The sequence below is a fragment of the Anopheles merus genome, chromosome 2R, assembly GCF_017562075.2.
Source record: "Anopheles merus strain MAF chromosome 2R, AmerM5.1, whole genome shotgun sequence".
Taxonomy (NCBI): Eukaryota; Metazoa; Arthropoda; class Insecta; order Diptera; family Culicidae; genus Anopheles; species Anopheles merus.
Window position 1 is genome coordinate 30,416,418 of NC_054082.1, and position 15,843 is coordinate 30,432,260.

The following is a 15,843-nucleotide window of genomic DNA, read 5'->3' on the forward strand; positions in this document are numbered from 1 at the left end:
GCACGAGGTCCGTGATTCTCACACGATTTGTTATCGTTCCCCTTGTCTTTGTATCAAATGCATGTTTTCTTTATTTATCTCTCTCTCTCTCTCTCTCTCTCAATCGCGCACCCGCATATTGGTGGTAGTTATACTTAATGTAACCTCATAATGGAAGGAGCAGGATTTGGATAAATCGGAAAAAGATTATGAGAGTAAAGGGTACGGGGTACGTCCAATGTTACCTTTCGTATGTTAACGTAATAACAATCCATTACACTTCGCGCCGTTTTGCCGTACCTTGTCCACGATGCCAAGACCAGCGGAGCCACCGGGAGCAGACGTCCGCAGTGTAACACATAAAGGGTTGAATTATGGAAAACGTAAAATAAAGTATACAATAAAGTTATACATAAATATTGCTGTTTTTTGTTTTGTTTTTTGTCGTACAGTTGTTACGCCCTGCTGCTTGCATTCTCTTGCCTTTTTTATCGGATTTATTTTCCCTATCCTGTTATTATTGATCTTCCTATTACTCTTTCTCTTCTATAGATTATCTTTCACTTTTTATAAGCCCCCTTACTTCCCTCACTTTTTCTTCCTTCATTTCTATAATTCCATTTTTCACTATTGAACCTATTACATACTCGCTCCCTTGGCTCGTCGTATTATTATTTTGCTTCCTGCTCGGCTCTTTTTTTAAATATAATAGAACAAAAAAAGAAACAAATTATGCATATTTTCTCTCTGTTTTCTCTCTTTCGGCCTCATCCTTTCTCACTTCCCCCCATGCACACACACACACACAATGTATAAACTGATTGAGTACCGATGTTCTTTAATCAGTTTTTTTCCTTTTAATTCGCATCTTAAACCATACAGAGCAGGATTCGGGGCGTTTTCTTTGACCTATTTTCAATCTAATCCCGCAGATCATTATCGCGCGATCACCCTCATTAACGTACACACACCACCAGGGATGTATTAGATTCATGCATTGTAAAATCCTTTCATTCGATTTTTTGGAGTAATTGAGAGCAAACGAATTGCAGAACTGGTATGGGTACAGGCGAAGAATGGGGTCAGTAGAAGGGGGAATGCGTACATCAATAAAAGTGGGACCGTTAAACATCTAGCCTGATGTGAAGGTATAAATGCATAGGAATTTGTGCGTGTTGATACATTTACCGCGCATACGGAGCACCTTTCTAAAGGGGAGGGGGAGAGGGAACTGAGAATCGAAAACCTCCTTCGGAATCCTTCAACACGACGTTAACCACAATAATGCTTAACAACTTCCGTTCACATTCCGTTACAGCTGTACAGCATGTGCATTTGAATACAACTGTCCCAAAACAATTGCAAAACATCTATTGGCCACAGATATCAATGTAGGACGTCTCTAAGGCTAAATAATATACGCACACACACACAAACAACACAACAGACGCACTCACGACAGACACTCAAGCGCACGCGAAATGCGTAAACGAACAAAACAAAGATATTACAAGAGATGTAAACAAAAACCATGATCAGTTGACACAATTTAGGAACAAAGAAGAACACAAACTCTTTTCAAAGAAGTCAATTGTAACACCATTAAACTGCGGCACTTTTATATACAGTACCAAATATCAAAGTGTGCAACGCTTTCGCTGCCTATGTGTGTGTGTGTGTGTGTGTGCGAGTGCGCGCGCACTGTGCGTTGCTATGTTAAGTAGGTGGTGAGGGAAAAAATGGACCAAATGGATCGAATTGGACATCGTAAAAAGATAAGCGAATATGCGAGCGACCGACAGATCGAGCGAGTATGTATGTGTGTGTATGTACGTTAAAGTAAAAGTATATGTATATATAAATATATGCAATAGAGGATTCGGTTCGGCTTCCTGTCGGTTACACAATTTTCGGGCGCCCCCTTTTTTACCAATCGCTCGATCGGTTTAATGTCACGTTTTCGGGTGGCAACACAACGGTGCTGCTTACGTTACGTTAACTGTTGCGAGAGTTGCGGTTTGACGGAGGAGGTGGTAGTGTGTATGTGTGGCGGCAGATTAATTGCCGCAGCATACGATCTCAATCTACCGTGTGTGGATCGAGAGATTTGTCGCCGTTTTACTATTTCTACCCCTTCAACTACTGTCCTGTCCAGTCCTATTCCCCTCTGCCTTGTTTATGTTGCGCTGCCTATCCAAAACACGTTCCCCTGCCCTTTTCTGTTGTTATTCTTCTCCTTCCAGGTCCTCTTCAATTTAGAGAAAGCGACATGTTGGACACTTTTTCTGCGGAATAAACATTGCATCCTTATTTCTTACCCCTTTTCCCATATCCTTTTGCATCACACTTGCTTGCTGTTCCGCTTCGTTTTTTCGTCCCCAACCTGCAAGGAGGTGTGTGTGTGTGTGCGTGTGTGTCCTTGCGCACCGAGAGGAGAGAGGTTGTAGAACGGCGTTCGGAACAACACTCGTGTGTTGGTGTTGAGGGTGATGAATGGTGGTGGTGGTTTAGAGACACGCACTTTTTTTCACGGACCTTGCTGATGGTTGGTTACCGTCCGCCACCACCCATCCTACTACTGCCCGACGGCACCGGCTGATTTGAGCAGGGTTAGCTCCTTATCCTTCGCCTGCACCACCGTGCGCCAGTGGATGTCCTGCTCGATCACCTTCGCTTCGAGGTTTTTCAGCATGTTTTCCTGTGTGACGAAGATACAAGACAGAAACCGATAGTTAGACCAAAGGGTATCTCACAAACACGCTTGCTCTGCGTGCCACTACATGTAAGTACGTACCGTGTCGGCTATGATAGTCTTATACTGATCGACGGTTTTCTGCATCTGCTCGTACCGCAGCGCCATTGTTTGCTGGTCGTCCTCGGCGCCACTGTCGCTGCCGCCGGTGGCACCGTTCTTGTTCACCACCGCACCGTCGTTCGCATGTTCGTGTAAACTACTATTAACGCTGCTATTGGTATTAAGGTTATTATTAGCGATTATATTGCTGCTACTGTTAAGCCTACTGCTGCTGTCACTGTTGTTGCTGTTGGCTGCTGTGCCAGAGCTTTGCTCCGGGTGGCTGTTCGTGACCACCGACGCGTTGTTAACGCCGCTGCTGCTGCCGCTACTGCTACTACTGCTACTGGTGGTGGTGGTTGTGTGAGATTGCTGCAGGTGCTCGTACTGCTCCTTAATGCAGCCGACCGTCGCCTCGAGCCAGCTCTGGAAATCGGTCGCATCGACGGGCAGGGCCGACACCACACCGGTCGGCTGCAGCAGCTGCACCAGCAAATCCTTCGTTCGGTTCTGTTCCTCCAGGATGACCTTACCGACGTCCACCTTCTCTGCGCTGCTGTTGGCCAGCTTTTGCTGCTGTTCCTACAATTCGGCAGGAAAGATAGAGATATAGAAAAGATATCTTAATGTGCAATCAGTTCGTTCTTTTCCGAAACAAATGATCCGGTTCACACTCATTGAGATACTGTATAAGAGAGAGCGAGAGAGAGAGAACAAATAGCGTTTGGCAGAACACACTTCGCTTTCCACTTACAACATCATTGGCGGCTGCCGGTGTCGTCGATCCTCTTCGCCGTTCGGCATCTTGCAATGCCTCAACCAACTTCCAGTTTTTCGTTCGCAAACTCTACGCGTGTTTTGCGCAGTTACGCAGGCAGCAACACGCGGAGGAGAGCAAGGTGCAAATGCGCGCAATGCCATTGCAGTGGTGATGGTGTTGTTGATGGTGGTTGGTAGTAGTAGTAGTAATAGTAGTAGTAATACATAGTAAGAAAGGATAATGCAGGACATCAGATCAAGCAAATGGGTTGCGATCCGGGAAAAAGGGATTTGTAGAAGGGAGGAGGAACCATGGTGTGTTGGTGGTGAGGGCACGCGCGCACACGCATTCAAATTGCGTTACATGGCGTGTGTTGTTAAGGACAAACAATAACGCAACGTAACGGAATTGGGGAGGACACGCGCGTGCACACGAATCGTCAAACAAGAACGAAAGAAAAAAAAGAAACAAACACAGCGTAAACGAAAATGGCATTTAGGGCATTTTGGGGTAAGATATAATTATTTTAAACTGACAAAATGAAGCGATAAAATGTACAACACAGCACAACAGCGGAGGGCCAGTGATTTGGGTGCAATTTTGCCATTCTCACTCAAGTGCGCTTATATGCTACTGGGGGAGGTGCACAGAGGGTAACGGAGATGATATTTGTTTGTTTCTGGCCACTACCGGTTTGGTGAGTTGATTATGTTTAACCTCATATTTGTAATTAAATCGAACGAACATTTTCAAATCATTTCCTATTAGAATTATGCGAATTAGATTAACATTGGAAATATTAAAATCACGTAGGATATACAAGTAGGCTAAGTAGGTTGAGCCATCCAACCCATGCCCCATTGATATGAATCATAGGAAAACATTTTTTCTTACATTTCGTCCGTTTAATAACCATGTTAACGGAAAACAATAACCTGACCGGTAATGAAACTGCACACATCAAATTTTGGAATATATATACACAATAGAGCGATAGAAAATTGAAAATTCTAATGAAAAAGGCGAAGGAAATGAAAATCGAACACACCGGAAAGGCACACACACATGGGATACATGAATCACCATCACAACGCACACCCAACCCATTCAAAGGGTCCCCGATGGGAGGGGAATGAGAGCCTGCGGTTTATTGGCCACTACTTACGTCATTCTTCTGTCGTTGCTCCACGAGCTGCTTCTGTAGCTGTTCCTCCTTCGCCTTCAGTTCGTTCGCCTGCTGCTTGTAGTCCGTCATCAGGCTCTTGCACTCGACCAGCTCGCTCCGGTACACCTCGAGCTTCGATTTGGTAGAGTCTAAGGCATTCTGGAGGTTGCGGATTTCGACGCGATTGCTTTCGTCCGCCTGGCTGTGGGTGTGGGCAGCGGCCGCTGCCGCCGACGCTGCCGCGTGCGCCTGCTTCTGCTTTGCCTGCAGTTCCGCCTTCAGCTGCTCGATTTCGTAGCTCTGCTGTTGGCAGGTCTGGCTCAGCTCATCCTTCTGGCTCAGCTCGAGCCGCAGCTGGCGCAAATCGTTCTCGTACGCAGTTAGCTCTGGAAAGGAAGGGACGAACGGAAGCGTTTTATAGATGTTTTGGTCGAAACATTGTACATTGCAATGTGTCCTTACCCTGTACGCGCTGTCTCATCAGCTCATCATTGTTGCGTAAAATATGTTCGTACTCAGTCTTTTTCTTCATCATTTCCTGTGTGGGAGAACACGAAATAAATGTGTAAAAGTAAGGCTCAGTGGTCAAACCGCGATCGAGCTTACCTCCTCGGACTGTAGCTTTTCGCTCAGCAGCTGGTTCTTGGCCATGAGCTCTTGCTGCAGCAGCTGCAGATCGTTGTTCAGCTGCGCGATCGTTGCCCCATGGTCCTGCGTCGAGGCGTGTTCCTTCGACAGCTGCAGGTACTTGGCCTGCAGCTGCTGGAACTGCATCGACATGGTTTGCTTCTCGTTCGCCAGCTTGTCCCGGAGCATGTTCAGCTCCTGCGACAGATTCTGCACCTCCTGCTTCTTGTTGTTCAGCTCCTCGACGTACCCCTTGAGCACGGCCCCGGTGTGCATCTTCTCGCCGTTCAGCTCCTGGCGCAGCTCCTTCAGCTTGGCCTGCAGGCCGGCCGCGGCCTGCTGCTCCTCGAGCAGGGCCGACTCCTTTTCCTGCAGCTGCTTCTTCAGCTTCTGCAGCGGGTCGGACGGATCGTTCCACTCGGACGGATCCTTAGCCAGCGTGTCCTGCTGCTTGTTTAGCAGAAAGTCGATCAAAATCTGAATATCGTTCCGGGGCAGATCGGTCTTGTTGAGGATGTTGACCAGCGAGTGAACGTTCACGGCGTCCGCCATCTCCACTGCCAGCTCCTGCGTGATCAGTTCGTTTTTCTTCTTCTTGTTCGATTTGTCCTTCTGCGCTGCCACGACGGTGGAGGATTTGTTGTTATCGGCGGTTGCCTCGTGCTGCTTCTTTTTCGATTCCCCTGCGTGGGCCACATTCGCTGCCGGGGCATTCTGATGATGGTGGTGATGCTGTTGCTGCTGCTGTTGCGACTCGGCAGCATTGTTGGTGCCACCACCGGCCGCGGTTTTGGGGGATTGTTTCGACTGATGATCTTTCTTGTTGCGATTGCGCTGCTCTTTCGGTGCCGGATGCTTTCCACCCTTGGTATCTTCTTCGTGTTTCTGGTGATGGAAGAATAGGTTCATAAAACGTAGGTGGTAAAGCTTACAATGCATACAAATTCAACCAAGCGAACTGATCTTCACCACGGTCTTACCTGCTGACGTGCAATTTCCAACGCATCTTTCGGGTGAATCTCGGCGAAATGGTTCATCTCCGGTACGGTTTCGACCGGCTTCACCAGAACCGGCTCGGATTTGTTCACCAGAATGCCACCAGCCGATTTCTGCTTGTTTTTCTTGCCACCTTGCTGCTGTTTGTTATCTTTTTTCTATAGAACAGAAATACATAATTATTAAACAATTCAGCAAAGGTTACAAGAAACCGAATAGTTGCAAAAACCGTACCTTATTTCCACCGGCATTCTCGCTCAGCGGAAATGCTTCCGTTTCCGCGTACTCCACCGTCAGGTTCGTGGCCTGCCCGGTGCGCTTCTTAGCACCGTACGTTAGCGGATTGATTTCCTCCTCGAGCGGACTCTCGGACGAATTGCCATCGCTTTCCTTTTCCACCACCTCAACGCGCTGGTGCTGCTGCTGCTGCTGTTTGGCATTGCGATTCTTCTGGTTCTGATTCTGGCTGCCGCCGCCGCCATGCGTTTTTTTCGTACGCTTGTTGGCCGACTCCTTGCTCGACTTGGTCGACGATCCGGTGGTGGTGGATGGCGACGTTAGCCCAAGGATTTTTTCACGCATTTCGCGCTTCTCCTTCAGCATCTCCTCGAACGATTTGCCCTTGGGCAGGAAGCGGCTGATAAACAGCATCGACATCAGGGAAAAGAAGAGCACAATTACGATGAACGACAATGTAGTCAGATCCATTTTTGCATGATTTGCTGCACACGCAGACGATCCAGGGCACGGGAAATGAGAGGCGGTGAAGGGGAAGTGTGTGTGTGTGTGGGTCACGCTGTGATTGCTGCTACTTCCACGGCGCGTTCACTCCAAACAGCTGGCACAGTCGAGCGATGCTGCAATTATGAAATAGAAAGAACTTTTATTAAAATGGATGCGCATCGAGCAGAAACAATTGCTAGCAGCGTTAATTGTAGTCGTCGGCGCGATATGACGGTCGGGTCTCGGGCACGCGTCCATCTACCATCAGAAGACACACACACACACACACACACACACACACACACACACACACAACACACACACACACACACACACACACACACACACACACACACACACACACCACACACACACACACACACACACACACACACACACACACACACACACACACACACACCACACACACACACACACACACACACACACACACCACACACACACACACACACACACACACACACACACACACCACACACACACACCACACACACACACACACACACACACACACACACACACACCACACACACACACACACACACACACACACACACACACACACACACACACACACAACACACACACACACACACACACACACACACACACACACACACACACACACACACAATTGCGCATCAACATTGCCGGTGGCTACCAGCAGAAATTAATAAAACGATGCTTCAGCATATGAATATTAGAGGGAGGACCTGTGACGAGCCGGGGCACGAGCGTGCGAGAGAGCGAGAGAAGCGATTAGAAAAGCGATTCAATATGACACCGTCGAACGAAGAAGCCACTCTCAGCGGAAAGCACGTGTCTGGTACGCTCATTTATCGCTGTAATAAAAATAGCGTACGGCGGTGGGGAAGGCGATGCTTGCCAACCGGGCGCTGGACTACGGGCACAACGTGTCAAAAACAGCGTGTCGACGTGGCAGACCCACAGCCACAGTAGTGTGGAACGACAGGAGATATGATTAAGTGATCGTTGTACTTTGGCACCGGGTAACTAGCAGCAGCATCCGCCTGCTGGCATGCTAGTTGTGTCCGATCCCTCCTCTACATCTCTTTTGCGTTGATAACACGCTTTTGCTCCTTTTGATTAGAAGCACACTTAAACCACGCAATACTGTTGCGATGTCTCAATTAAAATAGGCTCTTTTGAGCAGTCGGATCACTTGCGACACACAACAGGGCCAACATACCAACAGATTAATTGTAACAATTTGATTAATTTGACGCTGCTTGTAGACACACGAATTGGCTATAGCACACCACCGCTTTGCCCCATCGGTTGCCATAGAAGTGACAAGAGGGGGTCACACTTTTAGAAGTGATACAATCGAAGTGATCCATGAACACAAACAATCTGTACTTTCTGGTCGCGTGGTGAGGCATACGATTGACTTGGATGAAATTTCCGGAATGTTCGCCTCTGTTCCGCCTATAATGTGGACTACACTTATTGATAAGACCACCTTTCGCGCAATCGTACTGTGCTCAAGACTGTTTTGCCGGGCGAAGAAAGAGGGATACGATGGTTTACAAACAGATTAAATATATCCCCGAGATTGTTTGAAGTGTGCGAATAGTTGGCATCGATTGTTGGCAAGTAGGAAGGTGAGTCACGCATGCTGTACGCTGATTCGCTTTTGCTTTTCTTTTACTAAACCCTTTTATTTTCTTCTTTTTAAGACTTGAACGGAAGCCGCGTGAGCGTCTTTGTTGTTACTTCCGGCGGCTACATACATCCGAACCGAAATGAGAAACCTACTGTATGTGCGGGAAAGCCCGTCGCCCCGAGATATGAGCAATGTTTTTTTTTTTTTTTTTTTTGGACCCGAAAGCCGAAAAGTCAATGTACCAGAGTAACACGCACGCACTGGGGTATATGCTACAAGGTCTGGCGCAATATAAACGTGTCAGAAAGATGGTTGGTGACGTTGGCGTTAAGATACTCTCATTTTTCACAGGCAAACCTTGGGAGATGTGTTTTTGGTGTGTTTGCTAACGAGCAGCACTGCCGGAGAGAATCGGGTCACTACCACCACCACCAGCACCACCTTTCCATCCGTTTGTTTAAAACGCTCGCCCCTTGCTATACGCTAGTGAACGCAACTGATTTCTTATCGCAGGCTAGGCACGAAAATACAACCATAACGCGCCATCGTAATGAAGAGATCGACACAAAAATGGAGGTGTGCCAGAAGAAAGGGAGGAAAGCGCCCGGAGGAGCAGCCCGGTGGCGGGGCCGGCGAAGGCGACAAAGCGTGTTAGGCCCTTATCAAGCAATTCCTTTATGAATGAGCGCTCTTGCTAACCCAAGTGCACCCAAGCCAGCAGAAGCAGCAGCAGCAGCAGCAAGTGTGGGGTGTGCCTGTACCCACAGTAGAACGATCGGCGGCGTTGCTGACTTTTGCCGCCGGGTACTACCGATAACAGATAAAACCGCTTTTTGTCGTTCGTGCACGCCCGCGGTTCGATCGAGCAATTGGAGCTTTGGGGAATTAAACGGGAAACCCATTCACAGCCGAGGAGGGAAGAACATGCCCTCCCCTTGTAGTGACAGCAGGGAGCATCGGAAGATTGCATCATTTCAGGCAACACACATCGGTCGACCGCGAACTGTGCTGCAACGAATGCAAGGTATGGAAATATGTAGATGTTTACAATTACTCATGATACTTAAAATGCACCTTCTTCATCAGCAATCAGTTTCAACGCGATGTCACGCAAAACACCCCTGAATGAACGGTTTGTTTTCACACAGCGAGTGTTTAAATGGTAAAAGATCAAATTGGTTACGCTATTTTCTCCATTGTCTCCAATGCGCTGGTCAAATCAATCCAAAAAGCCTTTCGCCCGCAAAGCAGTGCTGGCGGGGCTTGCTTTGATCTGGGCGCAGAGAGTGTGAAATCAATGCTGCGCGAGACCACCACCATTGACGAATTTCTCATCTACGCAACCGAGCTCGCTGGTGGCGAGAAGTGGAAGAAGCGTTCCCTCTTTTTACTTTTACCAATTGTGCTTCTGTTATCTTTTTTTCGGGCTCTCCATTGTCAGAAGGAGGACCATACTTTCGAGACAGTCATGGTGCGTAATTGACGTCGAGTTTTTATTTGGGTTTGTAACTGTCATTAAACTAATGATTAGTTTTTGTTTTCAATTCTCAACTACAATTGATTATATCGTATGAGAACATATTTACACAGTTAATATTAAAACTAACATAAACTCCAAAACTAGAAGTGAGTTGACTGGTAACGTTGCACGGGTTACAGGGTTTAACACACACACACACTCGTAAAATGCCGATCGTACAAAGATCATCTGAAGTGTACATGCCACGTGTAACCTTGCCGGAACAATACTAGCAATGCTCGAACAGCATCTTACAACGAAAAGAGTATTTCATCGGGCAAGCGCACGTCACGGCGCCACATGAACAATTCGAAGAAACGGTCCAAAGGATTTGGATTACGATTGGGGAAAGGAAAAGGCTGTTGGGGTCAAAACTGCAGTCGCGAAGATGCTGCAAGCGAAAGATTCATCTCCCACCAACACGCCGAATGACGCCACGTCCTTATGCGCTACGAACCAACGGGAAAATCCAATGGTGGGAGCGCGGATAGCCTCTGAAGGTCACAGATCGATGCGAGAACTGGTCCCGGTGTGCGTAAAAGTTGACGACTGCTGCCAACTGCCGGCAGCTGGGGAAGATGAGGGGAGTTGGTGTCCCCGGGACAGGGTTTTTAAACATTGCCAACTTTACACGGCGCGCTCGCAGACTTGGAGCAGTGGCGGAGACAGAAGAAACCCGTCTAGTGTATGAGATGCATCACCCTCCCGCGGTAAAGGGACGGAGCGCGATCACTTCTTGGCCAGCACTGTGCTGGCTAAAGAAAGGAAAGAAACGAAACCAGTTCCAGCACAGTTATGTGTGTATGTTTATGGGAGTGTATGTGCGCGTTGTTTCCGCGTTTGCTTTTGACGGCCGTTCGCGTTTCCCAACCCTACAGGAACGTGACGATCGCAAACAAAGGCAGAAAGGCTGCCCCACCACACCAAAAGCAAAATCGACACTCTACACGCTATGGCTATGGCTGTTCAACGCTGCGTTGGGGATATAGAGATAGCTGATTATCCCACCAGACGGGAAGTTCGGGACAAATCGTGGAACAGAGAGGGAGGAAAATGGAGTACAAAATGCAGTGGAAAATGCAATTTTCTAGCCAGCAAAGGGCCTTGTGTTCTTCGTCCAAATCTCTCCCTCCCGTTGGTTGCAATCGTGTGAATGCAGTTTCTCAGCTTCGCCAGGATGCTGCCAGTAACGATAATGGTAGAGGCCACCTCAGCATCGCGATCATCACGGCAAGATCGTGGATAAATTACACAGACAGTACTCTTATTACAAACATGTGTGTGTGTGTCGATCGGTATTGGACGACAAAGGGTACAACAGGCACAATCATGGCGTTTATGGTCCTCAAACTCAAGGCTAGTCGTTACACCGACTCTCCGACTAAAAATGATCGCGATGCGGAGGAGAAAAAAGGACGAGCGATGGGAATTGGCGAAACTCGTTGCACTGGGAGGCAACAACATATTTGCCAGACATCTTTGTACGCGAAATGTTATTTCTTAGCAAAAGTATTGGTGCCGGCGGCATAAATTTGGGAAAGCTTTTTTGACACCCGTTCAGAAGGAGTTCAGAAGTCGCAGGTTTACTACGTATTCCTAAAAATAAGAAAACAGAGAATACTTTAAAATGCTTTCTTGCTGAATGCCCAATACCATACCACCATGACCGGTGCATTTGCATCGCTTTAACTACAAGACAGATACACCATTCTCCCCCTTCATCGCACCAATGCCAGCCACAAAACCATCATTTCCTACGCCCAAACGCAGCGATGGTGCATGGATGTGTGGTGTGGATGTAGCATTCCCTTCTGCTCGATCGGTTGGTTCCCTTTCTTACCAGCGCTGCTTGAGCCAAACTGCTCATGGCACGCTTGCGGGTGAGCGAGTTCATCATCTCTCGCGCACCCCATCATCTTCGTGCCATCTTGCTCTATCATTAGTGCGCGGCAAATCACCACGTCGTCCACGCAGGCAGACTGGGCCGGCCGGCCGGCCAGAACCAATACAATCTCGCCGGCTGGCAACTAATCTGCGATCGTCTGAGACCTCTCTGCGGCAACTTCTGCGGAGAAGCCGGGCGCGCCGCGATTGTGCATAAGTGTGTAGTACATTGAAACGTCCGCCGTGTCTTTGTCTCCTCTATTTCATCTATTTTACACAACCGCACATTCATTAGTGGTGCCTTCACAGGTTAGCCTCTCTATTGTGCTCGCTGGTTGGGCTTTTTTATGTGCTTTTTCTCGTTGAAGCAAAATTGATGAGCGAAGAATTCGGTTTGCCATTTCTTCTACACAGCATGTGTGTCTCACAGAAGAGCGTACAAATAGGGGATGCAAAGAAACGACTTTGTTACTTTTCTTCCAATTCTCACCGTCTGTCTGATGACCCGTTCGCTTTATGCCATTATAATTTATTATACTTTTTTCTGATAAATCCGTTTTAAAAATCTGAAAATTTTCAACGAAATTACTTTTACATGTTTTCGTAATAGCTTCAATGTTTGATCAAGCATTACTGCTTCATCGGCTCCACATGGCTTAACATCTATTAAAAAGTAGGCACTTTTACAAAGGAGACGGATGCGTCTCGTGTCAGGCAAAAATCTCATCGACCTCTCTCTCTCTCTCTCTTGTTCTCTCGCTTTTGCCGGGTGTCGAGAGCGCTGTCAAAATCGTACCCTAAACCCAGCATCATTTCCCCATCACCATCGTAGTAGTACACACATCGCTTGGGAAGGGATGAGGGGAGTACTTCAGAATGTTCTCTTGCCCACGAACTTTGTAGCACACGCTGGGCCTTTCCTGTGTCTGGGCAGCGGGGAGCACCGCACCAGACGAGACGAACCCGAAGATCATGCCAAGACCACCGCGTTTTCTAATTTGCTTGTTCAAGTGTTACTGACAAGTGCACAGCGCGATGTGGCCAGACCATCCGCGCGAATAACCCGATCGAAACCGGATGATGATAAACCCCCGGGGTTGCGAGGGCGAGAACTAAAAACCCCAAAGAGAGAGAGTGAGTGAGTGAGTGAGTGAGAGAGAGAGAGAGAGAGAGAGAGAGAGAAAGAGAGAGAGAGTTCAATTGCACGCAGAGCAGAGGCTGTGGGAAGGAGGAATACGCACTATAAACGCCTAAGCGCTAATGTGATGGGGAAGCGACCATGGTCACAAATTTAGAGAGACACACATTGTAAGAAATGTGCGCTTCGTCCCCTTCCCATCGGATCAGTGACCGGTGCCCGGATTGGTAGGGTGTGGATGAGGTAATGCGCCCGTCACATACTACCCAACTACACCCATCCCCGGCTAGAACTAGTGATATTGGGGAAGGGGAGGGGTGTCCCAACACCACTTGCTTCTGTCAGCGGATGGATATGGGCTAATCTATTTTATTCTCGGTCCGCTATGCTCACCGGGAGGAAGCACCAATGTGTGCCGCTGCCGCCGTATGGATTAGAAGGAAGGGCGGTTTTCATCGAGCGGCTGACCGGGGCTGGGAAAACCTAGGAAAATCCACACCGACCGAAACGGTTCCATTCTAGCATTGTGCTTTGGGGTGGCTATTTGCGATTTATTGTTCGTATGGGTGTGTGTGTATGTGTGTTTTTCGTACGCTGGTCAAATAAGCATTAATTTGATTCACCGCACATACATCAATCGGTGTTACACCAAACAAAAAAACGTGCTATTTTGTCGTAGCTTGTACACAAAATATGGAACGTTACTACAACTCCCGTAATTTATGATTAAAAAAAGGGGGGAATTTCGTCCACCACTAAACCCATTTACAACCAACTTTCCACACTTCGTGTTGAAATATTTTGTTGGGAGGGCGGTGGAGGGAAGGGGGGGGGGATTCCCAAGCTTTCCCCCCCCCCCACACACACACACACACACACACAAGAGTGAACAGATTTTCCAACCAACCATGCAACGGCACTGCATCATTGCCGGTGAGAAAAGGGACCATGGGGAGGGGAAGAGCCGCTACTACTAAAGATCTACCCGTCTCCCGTAACCCTTCGTAGTGTGTGTGTGTGTGTGTGTGTGTGTGTGTGTGTGTGTGTGTGTGTGTGTGAATGTGTCTGGGGATAGGATGCATTCATCGAGAAGCGTTGTCCACGTAGCGCTCGTGCACACAGTACACGCACACAAACACACACTCGTCACTCCCGGTGGTGGTTATTGCGGAACGAGACTTTTCGGCAGGAATTGACGCTTGGGAGGTGGATGCTGACTGCACAGTGAAAGTGCATCGAAATTATCTTCCACCGTGAGTGTGTGTGTGTGTGTGTGTGTGTGTGTGTGTGTGTGTGTGTGTGTGTGTGTGTGTGTGTGTGTGTGTGTGTGTGTGTGTGTGTGTGTGTGTGTACGCCGGAAGCAGAGAAAAGAAAGAGTTACGCGTCCGGATGATGACGGCATTCGGGCGACTCCAGCGACCAGCGGTAGAATAAATCCCCATCTTTCCACACACACACATACACAACATATCTCCCCCCCCCCCCCCCTTCTCCATAGTTTCCACAAAACTCAATCCAATCGCACTTGTATCCTCTTTTGCATGGTTGCGACACGGGCAAAGATTCTCGTGTTACTTTGATGGATATTTATGCATGCTGTACAATAATGCTGTGTATCTCAGCGTCCCGGTTACAATTGCTGGCTGGGGCTTGCTTAGATTTGGCGTATTCCTTCGTTCTAGCCATTTGTGTTTCGTCGCTGAAGCGCACGCACCCGCGTTCCGCGACCCATACCAAATCACACACAAGCACTGACTCTGTCTCTCACACACACTCACACGTACACGCACAGGGGTAACGGTAGATTGGATACCGAAGCGAATAGCTCCTCTAGTGTTCTGGCAGCGGCCAATTGGACTGATTTCCCTGGTCAGCACCAGAAATGCAGAAAAGAGTTTGTCGTCTTAAGAGTCGATACACGCGGCTTCCGTCATGGACGGGCATATTGCTCCATCCTTGTGGCACCCCTTTGCGCACTTGTCCCGTAAAAACGCCTCGAAAGAGGTGTGGGAGCGGATCGCAGACCCACCAGAACCGAACACGCCAACACGTCACACGTACGGGGTAGAACGAATCGAAAGAGCGCACACATACGCGCACACACACACGCTCACATACTGTCGCACGTACATACACACATACCGGACACAGGCGGGCACGCACTCCTTCCTGGCGGTGCTGATATGTGCGTGTGTATGTGTGCGTGTATGTGCGTGCGCGACGGAAAACGGGGAAAAGCGGAAAAATGGAAGGAAAAAAAACTGAAACAAACGGGCAATTTCGGCTGTACAAAGCGGGCAACACTAACCGGACTGTGGCGGGGATGGGGATGGGCGATATCGGACGGGCACGCACAACCGATTTTCCGACCAAACTTGACACACACGAACGCACGCACGCACACGCACGACAGGAACTTCCACGACGACGGCACCACGAAAACGGAGTCGGCAGGCGTGAGACGTGAATGTGAACCGCCAGTGACAAATTTCTCTGTAAATTGAACACGTAGGAACAGAATGGAGTGAAATGAACGGAGAGCAGAAAATTTGCCCGATCGCACGCACACCAGCACTGGCACGCACCGTGTACGGTGGTGTGCGAGCGAGC

The 15,843-nt window shown here is 48.5% G+C and overlaps 1 protein-coding gene and 1 long non-coding RNA gene across 8 annotated transcripts; one reads left to right on the forward strand and one right to left on the reverse strand.

The window, feature by feature from the left end:
- LOC121587706 (ribosome-binding protein 1) lies at window positions 1-15,732 on the reverse strand. 5 transcript variants are annotated; one of them, XM_041904753.1, is made up of 9 exons: window positions 15,542-15,732; window positions 6,556-7,178; window positions 6,306-6,479; window positions 5,305-6,210; window positions 5,161-5,236; window positions 4,699-5,084; window positions 3,528-3,620; window positions 2,774-3,355; window positions 1-2,677 (listed from the first exon to the last, which is right to left on the reverse strand). In XM_041904753.1, exons 2-9 carry the CDS (start codon window positions 7,027-7,029, stop codon window positions 2,555-2,557), a joined length of 2,814 nt encoding a protein of 937 aa, XP_041760687.1. In that variant the 5' UTR covers window positions 7,030-7,178; window positions 15,542-15,732; the 3' UTR covers window positions 1-2,554. The 5 variants fall into 5 exon arrangements, with proteins under 5 accessions (XP_041760687.1, XP_041760688.1, XP_041760690.1 ...); XM_041904754.1 differs by having other exon boundaries at window positions 15,506-15,732; XM_041904756.1 differs by lacking the exon at window positions 15,542-15,732 and adding an exon at window positions 8,276-8,371.
- LOC121587752 lies at window positions 8,377-10,402 on the forward strand. 3 transcript variants are annotated; one of them, XR_006004101.1, is made up of 3 exons: window positions 8,377-8,690; window positions 8,766-8,971; window positions 9,025-10,402. It is a non-coding gene; the product is annotated as an uncharacterized LOC121587752 (long non-coding RNA). The 3 variants fall into 3 exon arrangements; XR_006004099.1 differs by having other exon boundaries at window positions 8,389-8,690; window positions 9,044-10,402; XR_006004100.1 differs by having other exon boundaries at window positions 8,393-8,690; window positions 8,766-9,716; window positions 9,779-10,402.
- Window positions 15,733-15,843: the final 111 nt, after the last annotated feature.